General features: G+C 34.3%; 1 protein-coding gene across 1 annotated transcript in view; it reads right to left on the bottom strand.

Annotated features, from left to right (window-relative positions):
* Window positions 1-8588: 8588 nt before the first annotated feature.
* The window catches only part of LOC136413893 (Krueppel-like factor 13), a 70448-nt gene continuing 63691 nt past the window's right edge, over window positions 8589-15345 (bottom strand). The window contains exons 3-4 of the mRNA XM_066397654.1: window positions 11049-11199; window positions 8589-8769 (exon numbers count right to left, since the gene is read on the bottom strand). Of these exons, the coding sequence (XP_066253751.1) occupies window positions 8634-8769; window positions 11049-11199 (287 nt within the window). The 3' untranslated portion in view covers window positions 8589-8633. The remainder of the gene's footprint in view (window positions 8770-11048; window positions 11200-15345) is intronic.

The following is a 15345-nucleotide window of genomic DNA, read 5'->3' as shown; positions in this document are numbered from 1 at the left end:
GAAGCTCAAAAAGACAAGGATCCAAGTATATTTGCATCCATTAATCTCTGTTGAATTTATTTGAAGAATTTTCCTAGATTCCTGCAAATCAGCTGAGAAAGAAACACGAATTAAAATTGGCATAACCACGTGATTCAAGCTTCGCAAAGATAATCAGTCTTAATCATCCAAAAAAATTGAGTCGCATAGGGATAAATGACTGCAGCCAAACTAGGGGTAGAAAAATAAATATATCGGGTGTATTTTTAGAAACTTGTCCCCAGATTTCTAGAAGTGCAAAGTAAAGTTGAAAATGCTGAGACACGTCGACATTAAAATGAAGGGGGAAGTCGAAGAAAGAAAATAGTTCTCACCTTGGTTGACTATGTCGCAGGGGTGGCAACCCCTTAGTTTTTTTTTAATAGGGAACGTGGACCAAGTGATACATAATTTCAGAGATCTCCCAATTCTCTAAACAGCCAAATGTCGGTAATTGTATTCAATTTTTTTCATAATTTTTAATTTTTTAAAAGTTGTTCGAAATGCATTCCACTATTCTCCATGCAATAATTGTGTTCAACTCTTGTCGTGTTTCTTCAGACATCTGTTGTGGAATGTTATGACAAGCTTCTACAATTCTTCGAAATTGAAGAGTCTGTACAGGAGTCGCGTAAACCAAGCTTTTAAGGTATCCCCGAAGAAAAAAGTCGAGAGGTGTAAGGTCGGGAAATCTACCTAGTTAGTCGATGGTACCTCTTCTGCCAATCCGTCTTCGAGGAAAGCTATTGTCAAGAAACTGTCGAACCGATAAAACATAATTTAGAAGGGCCCCATCCTCTTGTAAATGTAATAAATCCTCATCCAACATTGGATGTTCATTACCGTCCATCTGATTCTCCAAAGCATCGGTGATTAAGGGATTGATTAAATCCTGAACAAATCGAAGTACTGTTGTCCGTTTAAATTCCACTGAATGAATATTGATCCGATAAATGCATTTCCAAGAATTCCTGCCCAAACTTTAAGCTTTTATGGCTACTGAGTGCGTCCTTCTAAAAACTGGAATTTGTAAAAAACATGAGGATTTCTGTTATTCCATAAACGACAGTTATGTGAGTTAACTTCCATATAAAAAAAAATCCAACATCTAAATCAAATATTCTTGACTATTTAGAGTTTCATTAATACATTGGCTCATTTATCCACAAAATTGGATTCTCCTATCAGGATCATCTTCAGTAAGCTGCTGGTGAATTTGAAGTTTGTAATGATGAAACTTGTGCATCTTCAACATCTTGCGAACTGAGCAGTTAGATAATCCAGTTACTGAACAAATCCTTCGTAAAAAGCTGGTAGGTTTTGCCGCGAACAACCCTAACACTTCAATTTTGGTGTTATCGTGCAAAATTCGATTATTTGTTTCACATTAGATAGTGACCTAGTTTTTGTTAATTTATCAACCAAATTCCTAACATGTTGGTGACTTAAATTCGTACCAGGATTATTCTGGTTGAAAATCCTGGCTGTTGGTCTGGCACATCGATGTTGGGCTCCATCCAAAAAAAATACTTCAATCCTTTCTTCCAAGGAATAAACCATGTTTACGCTAACTACTTTACTAGAATTGATATGGTTTCCAATAAAAAAATACCTACATGTGCGATAAATAATAATAAAAAAGTCATGAAAAAATTATATCCTAACTTGGGACAATGCCGTTTTTCTCGTCCGTTCTTCTTTCGATAATTTCACGGAATGACCTATTTTTTCAATTAAATTTAATTAAAAATACCAACATTTTGGCATGATGTTGAAAAATGATAAAATGACATGTCACTTGACCCATGTTTTCTGTTAAAAAAAAACGAAGCAATTGCCACCCCTGTGATATTGTCGACTGGGGTGAGATCTTTTTATCATTCTTTGTCTTCCCCCTCCATTCTAAGGCCGACATTTTTAACTTTAATGTAAAAATCTGGGGGGTGGTAAGTTATTAAAAATACACCCGCTGTAAATCAGCGAATTTTTAAAAAATTCAAAATATTCTTTTCAGGTCAAGAATGGAATTTCTTGGTTAGACTAGTTCGTATGGTCAATTGCTAGTGTTAACAGTCAGTACCATCAGTTTGTTTTACATAGAATAGAAAGCAAACGTATTATCTGTCACGAGTTTGAGTTCTAGTTAGATCGTAATGTACATTTATTTGGTGTGAATTTCACATTTAACTGTTGTCTTCAGAAGGCGGAACTGAGGGTACATGACTGCATTGCGGAACTACGAAAGACCGCAAGCATTTGCAACTTTGGGGGGTTCTTACGAGAAGCGTTGAAAGATAGTTTACTGTGAGAGAGTAATTTCTCACAGACAAACCTGACATTTGAGAGTGTTTTTTGAGAAACTCAAGCAGGGGAATAGGCCGAATATGAAGTGGCAAATTAGCATCGCCTGGTGAACGCAATGGTAATGAGTAACAGTCAATAACGTAGGAAAAGACATTTTTCAGGCCACGGAAGGGTAAACCCGCAAATATACCAGGCGCGTGCAAAAATTTCCAGGAGGCAGATGTGGTAAATGTGGAAGATTGCATTTGAAGGGTAAGTGTTCTACCTAAGGATTAAATGTTTCAACGGTACAATAATGGGACGTGTTAAAAGATGTTGACTTGACCAACCTGAACTAACAGTAATAAATACTACTTACGGTAATCACCAAGACAGATAGTAAAGTTTTAAACAAGGAAGATTAAACTAGGTACAGTGATCAAACACCGATCACTTGCCAGAAATCAATCTTTTTAAAATGGTAACAGGACTCGAATTGGACTCATGTCCAGGACTCTCATTCATCAGTAATTGAGACGAGGCACTTCAAAGTGTTTCACATATTTTTTTATTTTTTTATTTCTGTTCATTTACGTTTTCGCAATAATTTTTTCCCAACATCTGAAGATGGTGAGAGACTGGTCACCGGACCATTAATAAGGATGTTCCACCATTTCGACAATTCCTATTTGTATGTAAAGCATTACTTTCGAAACAAAATAAAAGAAATAATAAATAACCCGCTTCAAATGTATAGAACATATTTATGAAAGCTAATTTGATAAAAATAATTTAATAAATTCTCATTGATTATACACATATTGGGTTAGTGCTCGAAATATGTTGTCTCTAAAATAGCAAAATTAAGATTTTATTTTAGATTAAAAATGCATTGCTGTCGCCGTATTATATAATATTTACGATAGAATAGCTTTTCAATGATATAGACGATTATCATAGAAGAAATTAAAATTATTTTAAATTGTCAGAAGTGACTCTGAACTTTACTACCAGCCTAGAAAGTCTTACAGGATTGTGTGTGTTACCCAAAAACATCAAGAACACTTGCGTGATAAAACTATCATATTTCGGCGTAATAGTAAATGCTTCACTTAGGCCACGTTTTTCATCATGAATTCTCATCAGAAAATGCTTTAAGAAGGCTTTAAATTCAAGTTATCCCAGATGCAGTATGATTTTTGAACATTTTTACCAATTTTCTTAGCTATCGTTAAAAATTGCAAATAATTTGGCATCTTGCATCGTATCTTGATATTACTGAGAACTTCAGCAATACGCTGATTTGAAAAAAGTAAAACACTGCAGCAATACAGGAAGCTTCTCCTCATTTTCTGGACCAGTCAGCATCGCCATTTTCCTTAGCAATAGAACAGAATTTTAGCAAGCCCACGCTTTCCGTCGGAAAACATCCCCTTAAATCCAGCCACAGCTTAATACTCCAGCAAAGTCTTTGATAAGAAGTTGCTTAACGCTACGACAAGCTCACCCCCAATACTTTATCTCTTAATCCCTGTTCGCGTCTAGTTTTTAAACCTTTAAGTGGACACGGTCATCACAAATTTAATACGTATTAGTGTGTGCTCAGGATTAAACTGAAGACCCTTCTGCGAGCCCATATAACCCGGGATTTTATTCTCTCGAAGTTTCGACCTAAGCCAGTAAAGTTGAGCGAAGTTTCATAAAAATTTCAGTGAAGTTGCATGTGGAGTTTATAGTTCAGTGGACTAAGGCATAAGAGACGATTTTCTGGTCAAATTTCTCACTTCTCTGAAGGAACATGCTTTAGTTCTGTGTTCCTGAAATCTCATGAAATGCTCTTTGTTTTTTTCAACTGATGGAAAACAAAATTTTTAATTTACGAGATCAAAGCTATGAAAGCGCCATTAACGACATGAAACTGGACTGGTAAGCTCTTGATTTATAGAGAGACAGATTGCAAACGAAGCGTTGACATTTTAAATTGATGATTTTTCCTAATTGGAAAAGATGAGTTATGGCAAGGTTTAATTTCCATTTACGCGCATTTTTTAAATATATGCCCTCTATGGAATCCCATTATTTCCTGAATTGCGCATAATAACTTGAAAATTATGCCCTTTATTCAACTACAATTTGTGCAGCATGTATGCTAATAAGCAGTTAATTAAAACAAACTCCTGTACTAACTTAAACTGTACGCAAATTTGCACTGTTAATGGGGCACCCATAATTATCTATTGGGATATTTGCATTTTGTGTTTATTTAAATTAATAACTATTTATTTGTTTAGCAACTCATCAAAACAGTTGTGTGAATGATTTGAAAAGCAAAAGGCGATTAAATATAAAATCGCAAGTTATAATGTAAAATTAAGGACTTACAAGAGGTATTTTTCCTTCCAATAGGAAATTAAATACACAGTCCACGTAATGAAGCAAATTAATTCGGCTTTTTCGCTGTTTTTCCAGCATTCCTTCTTCCGCCAGACTAACTAACTTTGCTGCTTCGGAAACAAGATTACTTCATTGCATTAACAATGAAATAACCTGCGGGCTCTCCAAAGATATTTAATTTTGTTAGGGAATTGGATTTTGCTAAATAAAAGTTTTCGATAAAATTCTCATTTTTCCCTTGGGTTGTAATATGCCTGCTACAATAAATAGCCTGGAGCGAACATGAGCATTGCTAAAGGGCTTATGCTCCAACAAATGGATGGTGATGCAAATAAACGGAGATACGGAGTGGAAAAACACTAATTTTCCAGAAGAAACGTATAAATCAGTGGTATTATAATTTTTGTTATCGCCATTTAGACATAATTTCATTCTGGAGCTTCTCTGGCAAATGGAGTTGGTATTTTTCAAGCAAAATTTCCCGTTGCAACGACCGTAAAGAAAGTACAAGAGAAAGCGATAAAGTTCCAATGCGTTAATCGTTGTTTTTCTTGCCTTGTAAAATATTTCTCTCATGTCGATGGATTCCTTCATCATCTTTTCCATATAATTATTTCTCACCACCTAATTTATGTATATAGTAACGTGGATATCTAACTCCTTAATTCTTAATTAAATTTTCCAAATTTAATTTTTAGCAAAAGTTGGGTAATTTAACTTTCATTTTTTCTTGAAATTCTACAAAATCTTGATTGTTGCATTAATCTATCTTTAAATTTATACAGATTTAAATCCTGTTAACATTTCAACTAACATTTGAAGAATTTTTGCAAAGAACCCCTAATCAAAAATGGGCCGTTTCAGCTTCAAAGTCATTTTTGTTCAAAAACGTAATGTTAGATGGTTAACGCCAAAATTCTTCGACAACCAATTTAATATCATTAAAAACAATGCAAAAAAATATAATAAAAGTTCAAAATAACGATACCCAACCTTGTTACATAAATTTATTCTTCGAATCATTGAATCGCGCACTCGTTGTAAAATGTGCGGATCTTGCTGTGCGAAAAGATAGGCTGCCATCACTTTTGCCAACAATTCCTTTTGAGTGGCTACAGACCAACGACTTAATCTCTGAGGAAAAATCCAACGAGCTTAAATCGGGACATTGCACTGGCCACCTGATAGGTCCGTCTCTTGCAACCCATCGTCCATAAAAATGTTGGTTTAGATGTTCCTGCACAGAACGGACAAAATGTGCAGGTGTACCGTTATGCTGGAACCACATTCTATCATATATACCCATAGCAACGTGTACATTGTTCATTAACTCGGGGAAATGCGTGTTGCAGAAAATGTAGGTGGATGTTACTAGTTAGTCGAGATGGAAGTAGAAACGAGCCAATTAAAAAGTCGCCAACAATACCGGCCCACATATTAATGGCAAATTGGTTTCGAGAATCCTAATCGATGCGGGTTATGAATTGTAATCGTCCCATATGTAGGTGTTGCGACTATTAAAGCTCTCGTCCTTGGAGAAACAAACCTCATCGGTGGCTGCAATTTGTTGATCTTACTTGCAAAATATTCGATGACTTATTCCACAGAAAATGACTGATTGGACTTTTTTTCCTAAAATATTGGGAAAAAATTATAAGTGCAGATATATAAAGGTTTAAGTCACATCCAGCAAGAATTTGTTGACTTGTTTCTTTTTAAGACCCTTCAATTTTTTGCTTCTTCCGTTAAAATATATTGCACATTTTATTACTACCTGAGCGGTCCTCGAATATCCCGAGTTTCATGGTAATAAGATAAATAGAATCAAGAATACTTAAATCAATATTCTTACAGGAATTTATTGGTTCAATTCATCCTTTTAATTTCATACTCGTCCTGCTAATTTTTAGTTCTCGTATTCTGGGTTGTCGCGCGTTACCCTTTAACGTCTCTGGATTTCTGCTGGCTTAAGTGGATCTATAAAAGGTTCGGGGGAATATTCTCGCAGGAATTGTAGTATCTATTGTCTTCGTAAAATCCGTCAACATTTTAATTGTTTCATTAATTTAGACTCCAAGCTCTGTCATTTCTGATCCCTGCTAGCTCAATAATTGATAGTTTATAGATTTAAAGTAATTTTGCTGTATGATTGGAAACTGGATGATTTTATGGGGGATTTGAAATTCCTTGGGATTTTGAAATTCCTTTCCGGTTCTCACAAATCAATTTATAAGTAGTGCAGCTTTCTTTATTGTCCTTTAACCCCCCTGATCTGTTGCTAAATTTTGAATATTTCTGTATCTCTACAATATGATACAATAATCAGAGAGTTTACATATTTTCTTAAGATTCGGAACCTTTTTGCTTCACTCCAATGCCCAGGTTTTAATGCAATCTTAGGTGTACTATTTATGTGTCTGTTTACTCAAATTTCTAGTCTTGTAGGTAAAAAAATCTTCAAATCTTCCAGAAAAAATGTTTTCAGAAACATTTTTCTTCATATTTGCACGAAATTCTTTTCTTAAATAAGAAGTGACGATTCTTAAATACAACTGACGGTTTTTAAAATTTAAATCGCTCATCTACAATACAATTGATGATTTTTCAAATACGAATGGCACTTCTGAAGTCCCAATAACATCTTGTAAAACTCAAATAATTTTTCTGAAATACAACTTTTTTGACATTTCTTAAAATAAGTTTAAGTGATATTCCTTACATTCAAACGATTGCTTTTAAAATTTAATTATACTAATTAATGACACCTGCAAATGGTTTAGTTCAATTTTAGCCAGTCGACGGCGAAATGCTATCTAAGTTTGTTTTTAATTTTTTTTTTTTATATTTCATCGCGATTAATAATGTTTGCTGTTTTCAGCGTAGAAAGGTCTAGGAAACCGGAAACTCAAGTGAAATTTTTTATTCATCTGATTCATGAAAGTATTTTGTTCTTGCTGAGAAATGGTTATGCTGTTGAGCAAATAATTATTTACGTAATCATTAAAGAAATGGATAGTTTTGGGTAACAAGTGGTATTTCGCGAGAGCAGCGAAACGAGGACTCGCAATATCATATAACTTATACAAACAGTGGTGTTTTTCTTTCTTTTTTTTTTATTTCGATGTAGAGCGTAGAAATCAGAAGAAAAAGACAAGAAACTGAATTCGAGTTGCGTTCTCTATCTGTAGAACTACAACAACAATTAATGTTGCTATTAGTCTTTTTTGTAAACTTAGTTACACAATGCACTCATTGACATTGCTCTCATTCGTTAATTTAGTTATAACATTAACTTATAAGGTACATACTTTCGTTTCATAACTAGTTATTCAATGAATCTTGTACTGGTAAATAAAAAAAAACTCTTGTGTTATTGAAATTTGAAATCCAATTTGAAAAAGTAATTTCTAAGAAGCTGTATATGAGCTTTATTACATCTGAGTATTTCACTCCCGGGATGGATCGTTGGGTCGCTTCTTGTTACACTGCAATTTTTGGTCTCGTTAGAATGAGAGCCCTATTAAAGTTCAACCCTGGCAGCAACCTATCGCACAGTTTTGAATGAAAACCGTAATATATAATATAATAAATAAAGACTCCATCTGATGCATTCATCATCCGAAATTGCTGTAATTATTGGTTCAAAATAAACCATAATTTAGCCGCAAATTAATGTGATATATATGTAAATACGAAGCAAGTAATAAAATTATGAAATGGAAATTTGTAAGCAAAATAAATCTTCTGTTCATTTAAGGATTACAATGCCAGTAATTCTTCAAGATATTTTAAATAACCACACTTACCCAAACTCTCAGATTAACTTTCAGTTGCATTTGTAGTTCTGGAGATATGGAAACTAAAAAAGACACAAAACCGTAACAGAAGCAGTATACAATATATTTTCCTATTTACACAACATGTATATATTATCTCGCCTAGGGGCTCGACATGGAGTCGGACAAGACGTCGGAGGGGGTGCCGTCGCTGGAGTTTATTGAAAATGTCCGGTTCGGCGCCCGTCGTTGCCTCAGAACCGAAGCGTCGAAGTCTGGATGCCTCCTGGCGTGTTTGCTGGAATTAAAACAAACTCTTTCAGGAAAGTTCCGATTTGGAACAGATGTGCATTTTAGGGAAATTTGCAGAAAATTTGAACAATCTATGGTCTGAACGGGTAAAAAACTTGAAGTTACATAATGTAATAGAAGCCCGCAAGGCTTATTTGAAATTTGTTCCGAAACATTTCTTCACCATATGGAGCGTATATCATATAATATAAAAGGAGAAAAATCGATGTTCTTCAAGTTAAAAGTCTGAAAGGCATAAGTGTGGGTCGCACATAAAATAGGTGCACTCGCTTTGATCTCGTATAGCTCGCCTTTGGAGGGTGAATTGGGGCACATACGTTTATTGAATTACCAGGGCCGTAATCGGGGAAGTGCTTGCTTTGAAGCGATTAGAACCTCAAGTGTTGTAACAGTGTATGAAGTTAAGTATGCGTTTTGGATGATGAGTCTGAAATTTGCTTAACAAATATCCGGTGTTACTAGGCATTTCTTGGGATTGACATTACTATTGTGTTCAGTTATAATGAAAAGGTAAAGTCATTTTTGGTAGATGAAGGGTAATGGGAAAGCTCACAAAGCATACATAATGGGTATTTGAGTATGCTGATGTGGGAAATAAGGATTTCCGTATAGTTAGTTATGTGTGCTAGCTCATTTACGGCAAGCTAACCAAGGGGTATACGCATTTGTCCACTGTACTGCTCTCTGAAAAATATTCAGTTTCACTCGTATGACCTTTATGATTACGTTTATATTGCATAGATAATTGCCCAGAGATCAGTTCACCAGAATGTAGCTACCTTTTTTCACGCTTTAATTTATTCTGTTCTTTTCCTTGATTTTCACTTTCACTCAATTTAGTCCTCAAATTATATTTTCAGTTTTTTTCAATTTCCTTGAATGGTGATCCTGTTTCTCATTAGTGAAATCTCATTCCGAACATTCCAAAGTTTTTAGATTTAGTTAAATTAGTCCAATATTTACAGTTGCTTTTTATTAATTTTTCTTCTCATTCCTGTTGGATTATTACCTAACATGTCTTAATATATTCATTTATCTAATTTTATTATTCCTTCTTTATTCCTTTTTTAACTTTTTGTTTTCTGATCTTTGCTTTTTAAAATCTTGTTATCTTTTTCTTTTGTCTCGATTCTAGTTTTATCTCATCCTTTTTCCTTTATTTCATCGTTTTGCTCAACTCGCTCTCTTTATATTTTATTTCTTCCTACATTCTTTTTTATTTTTTTTTGTTTTTGTTCGTAATGTGTTTTTTTATTCAAGTTATAGTAGGGATAATAGGCATGTTGAAAGTCATGGAGTAAAATAATATAAATTTGAATCATAGCTATGTCACGATAAAAATGCAATTTTATTGCAAACTTTGTCTTAAGTCATATTATAGGCTTTGAGGGGAGTACAGATAGTAGGATTCTGGAAATCTAAATAGAGAAAATAAAAGCTTTGATTGCAATGTTAAGTAACATTAAAAGCCACCAGCGTGTATTGTGATTTCATGCCTCATCACAAATATTTTGCAAATTAGTGGGTATAGGCAAAAACACGACTACAGCAAGATGAATCCACATATTATGATACTAAGTCCAGATAAATGATTTGAAAAATACTTAAATACTGGTATTATGAGGAATATTATAGGGGTCGAACTTCCAAGGAATTAAAGAAACAGAATTTCAAAGAAAAAATATGTTTTCAGAGTTATCCAGCTTGTCGAGATTTAAAAATATTTTGTTATTAACATACAGGTATGAAAGTGTTTTTAGCAATCAGGTACCAATAATTATTGATGTAATTGAGCCAAACTATCAAGAACTTGCGGCTTCATCGCTTGAAGACAATTTCCATAATTGAGAAGCACACCGTACCGAGTCTAAGATCCAAACTCTGTTTACCACCATAATTGTCACATTTCATATTAGTTTAACTGAGTGTAGCCTTAGAACAACTCCATAGATTAATAAAGCTATTGTTGCCTCCTCCTTGAACCGTGTACGAATTCCACTTTGTTAGTCGAATAATCCGCGTAAAGCAATCACTTGGATCAGTCTTTGGTTTGTAATATTAGACGTTTCCACTTAAACGGTCTAGGTACTACGTGCAAGTCTGGATATTTACGACGAGTGCCGATTAAATCATTCCTGGATACGAAATGTGTATTGCCGGAGGATGAAAGTATTTTCAGAGATTTCTCGTTAAATAATGGCGAAAAGTGGAGAATTTTTGGTACGTTTACAGCACAAAACGGATATATAATAAAAGGCTACTCACGTCAAATGGTCACTCCTCATAAACTTTTTATTACAAACGGGACACGCGAAGTTTTTCTCCCCTGTATGCGTACGCGTGTGTCTGGCCAACTCATCGGAACGGGCAAACTTTTTTCCGCATCCTTTCCATTCGCAAGGAAATGGCTTTTCTCCTGAAAAAAAGGGAAATATTGAATTTAATTAAATGTAGATATGTTCAGAAGAAAAGTTTAAAATTCAAATTGTCAAGCCTTATTTTCTCCTCGAGCACTGCAGGCAGACCCGACTTCTCTTCTAGTGACTTTTTGGAGAATATTTACCTTTTGGTCCCTTCCATCGAAATTGAACAACTGTGTTCAAAGAGAATGGCGTTTAAAACGATTTATGTATCAGATATTCAATACAGATGTAGCTATTTGCAGTTTATTCATAGAACAACTAGTGTTATCTGGAGTTTTGAACGTTTCTCTCTATTTAAGGTATGAAGCAAGGCCATTTAAAAAATGAAAGACTCAAAAAATTTTGTCTTGAAAAACTTCATCTCTTCTCTAGACCGTTTAGGCCCTGAATTGACACTATCGACTTTCCCAAAATTCCTCATGATTTCGGAAATTTACCTACCGAGTTTGTCTTATTCAGAGCTTCGGAGTTTCAGAGAGAATGCAAGTCCCTTGAAAGTTCCGATGGATCACAGCCCTAAAACGGAAAAAGAAACGTGCTCTCTACTGTGTGTCTTCAAAATTTTTGGCTGACATGGTACCAACTGAAAAAAATAGGAAGGATGAAGAAACAGTAAAACCATAAATTCTCATATAATATTCGTATAATTTAATGAAAGAGCGCATTGGTAAATCAGCTTGCATGGGATCACTCAGCTGTTAAAGTCAGATAGAATAAAGTTATATAGTATCCCAAAATAGTTGATAATCTAAAATTTAAAAACAATAATAAATGCTCGTTTATATAGAATTCCACCAATATTCATAATCAGATCTGATAATCAGACTGATGCAAGGTACGAGTTTTCAAATTCTTATTAACATATAAACGAATTATATTAGCTGTCTAAAATTGCTGATAATCTGCTAATTCATATGTTGAAGAGCAGGTAATTTCTTGTATTTCAAAACTTGCAGAATTCCATTAATCCTATTTTATTCGATCTATGACATTAAATGATAATATCTGAGAGATTTAGATTACGAGTTTTCAAATGATTGTGATATATTGCTTTCAAAAAATTACTCCCAAATTTTTATAAATTTCCGATTTTTTTACACCTCAAGAATATGGCCTGTTAGGCTTACTAAATTTTATTTGTCCCGTGTTATTCTTTCAATTGACCTGTAAAAATACACCGTTTCTTATCACACTACAATACAGGGTTCAAGTTATCAAATATTAATATTGTCCTCGGAAAAAGACTCCTCTTAATTTTATCTAAATTTTCTGTATATTTAGATCCTCAAAAGCAGACAATTTGACGTGTTTTAAGCCTCTGAAATTCTTTTGATCCCAATTTATTCCTCGTTTAAAAATTAAGACTGCATTATCAGGCCGATGAAGGAAAAGAGTTTTCCAATTTTAATCGTTTCACTTGTGATTTTAAAATTGCTTTTACATGAAAGCTTTGCAACTTTCGTAACTGTATTTCTTAGGACCTATCAATATCTCTTAAAGCCAATAAAATTCGTTGTATTTTCTGCTAGTATTAATTTTGGACCCTATTCAGTCTCTAAAACTCCAATATAGCCACTGGAAAGGCTTGCTCTCTGTGCCTTATTTGCAACACAAATAAATCGCACTTTTTCATTCTCCAAAGAAAACAAGAGAAAATCGACCCTTCGCATTTCCTATGCACACAAATACAAAAAGCGAGACGATCTGCAAAAACAACACGTCTCATCCAGTAAACATGTAAAGACTTTTTGTGGAAAACATTGTTTGCTTCAACAAAACATCTCAATGGACACTTGGCTACTAATTGCTGCACTAGCAATAGATTTATTCTAAACGATTGACTCTGACAACTTCCTATAAAATTCCATTATATACAAATTTGTCCATTTCACGTGAATTGTTAGTGTAATTTGAGCCGATAAGTTTGAATAGAGCTTCTTTTGGAAGTCTTTTGAATCTGGGTCAAAAGCTCTAAACGCTAAACACCCAGAGAACGTAGAAAAACAAGTTCTCAATTCAATGTCCCGATCCTATCTTGAAAAAAAAACATATAAAATCACATTTCTATGTGTGCTTGAAATGGCTAATAACAATTTCACTGGAGGTGGGGAAACATTCCCTAAAGCTGGGGTATTTCGCTTCGGGCTAAAAGACATTTTACACAGTTCATCAACTTTTAACTTTGCATGGGATAAAGAGAATCCCCTCGTCCTATTGCCAGGCCGTTTTGTTGGAAGATCGCTTTTAAATTTTGAGTGTCTGTTAAGTACTTTTAGTTGTTTAACGATGTACCTTTTGGAGCCCTAAATTTAAGTGGTTAAGCAGAATCCTTTTGAAAGATTTGGTACACAAACAAGTTCAAGGATGTTACAGAACGACCCGTGCCCCCGTTTTATTATCTTATTATTAAGCCCTAAATGAAAAGAAACAACAAAAATTTGCTCGAGTCAACCTTTTCTTGTAACATGGTAGTCGTGGGTCGAATTCATTTTATTATAAGTTATTTGCGTGCTGGCAAAAGTAACCCTATAAAAAGGGTCTGGGGAAGGTTTGAATTTCCCAAAACACTTTTATATTATTTTAGGCAAAGGGTCGATTTTCATACAAATGTTTCGACCCATATACGGTACTGTTTTTTTCACAATTGGGCTGATTTTTGCTCAATCTGATTGAGGCCAACTTTTGCTTTTGATTTATCTTCAACAACAACCAGAAATTTCCATGCTGATAAATTCAACTCGCCTAATTTCAAGTGGTACAAGTTGAGTCGGTACAGTTATAAATTTTAGTCTATTAATTAAATTACCCGGGACTTGTTACAGGGGTAAAACTTAGCGGGAGTTAGGCAAATTTCTCCCAGATTTCGGCCATTAAGTTACTTTAAGTGGACTCTTAGCACCGTGGAATAGTGCCTTTGTTACACAAGGCTTCGCAAGGCTTTTACAATTGCCAACTACAATAAGATTATTATAATTTCATGTGCATGGCGAACACTCATGAGTTGAATGGGTGCATTAGCTTAGTGGTAATACTTGAGGTGGCCCAATAAACATTTTATTCACGAAATAATTGGGTAAGTTTTTCGATAAACTGCAGATCCATTCTATGAGGTGCTTCTGTGAGCTTTCATTATTCACAGTTGAGGTTCAGTAAAGACCCCTTCGAATTTTAGCTTTAACGAATCATCCGGGAATGTATTTATGTTTCTAACGCAAAGGCAGTAAAGCAGTCTAAATTGATTAATGAAGATAGGAAATATATTGAATAATCCGCACATGAAATGAAGGATCCACGTCAACTATCAGTAGCAAGAAAAAGGAAAAAAGAGAAAAAACAAATTAGTAAAATAGCTGCCTATGGTAACTCGTGAGGGCCTGAGGAATTAATCACGGTTCAGTTTGTTTTGTGTATGTTTTAGCCGACTCTGGACGGTTTTGGTGAAACCCAAAATATGATTGAGGATACGTTCGTTTGTAACTGGTACCCTAAGGACATTTTGAATGAAAAAAAATGTATATTTAAAAAAATGCTCCATTCATTTTCCCTAGTACTGACGGATGAGTCGTCATGGTCCCAGAAAAACTATTTACATCGTAATGTATGAAAAAAAAGGTCTCCCATTCTGGTATAAGTATTAAGATGGTTATTATAGCACTTGTGATCTATAACAGTATAATTGTTCGGGTAATGTATAACCAGCAAATCGGCGCATCTGAAGGCGAAAGATGTCTGTTAGTAGTTCTTGCGTTCTATATGATATACTTTACTTACTTATACGGTTGTCCAAGAATTTCTTGCTCTAAAAAAAATCTCCTGCGACTGCCTAGAAAATAAACAAAAACGTACTAATAACATAATCTGAAAATTACAGAGATTACACGCAGATTACAAATGGTCAGCAACAACAAATGAATTACGCATGCACATGCTTTATATATTCATATGAGTGTGTAAAATGCACTTTTCACACGTTAATTAAGGAATGATAATATTGTAATTTTTAAATAAAAATATGCAACCACGCGGTTTAACAACATTGAATTTGTCTTTTACCAATCTTTCACTGCTTTCCAGTTCAATAGTAAGACAAAAACCAATAAGAGTTAATCGATTCATTCCGATTCAATTTTTAATAAGTC

This window comes from Euwallacea similis, chromosome 15 (assembly GCF_039881205.1).
Source record: "Euwallacea similis isolate ESF13 chromosome 15, ESF131.1, whole genome shotgun sequence".
NCBI classification, from domain to species: domain Eukaryota; kingdom Metazoa; phylum Arthropoda; class Insecta; order Coleoptera; family Curculionidae; genus Euwallacea; species Euwallacea similis.
This window is presented reverse-complemented; position numbering and strand designations above follow the sequence as displayed.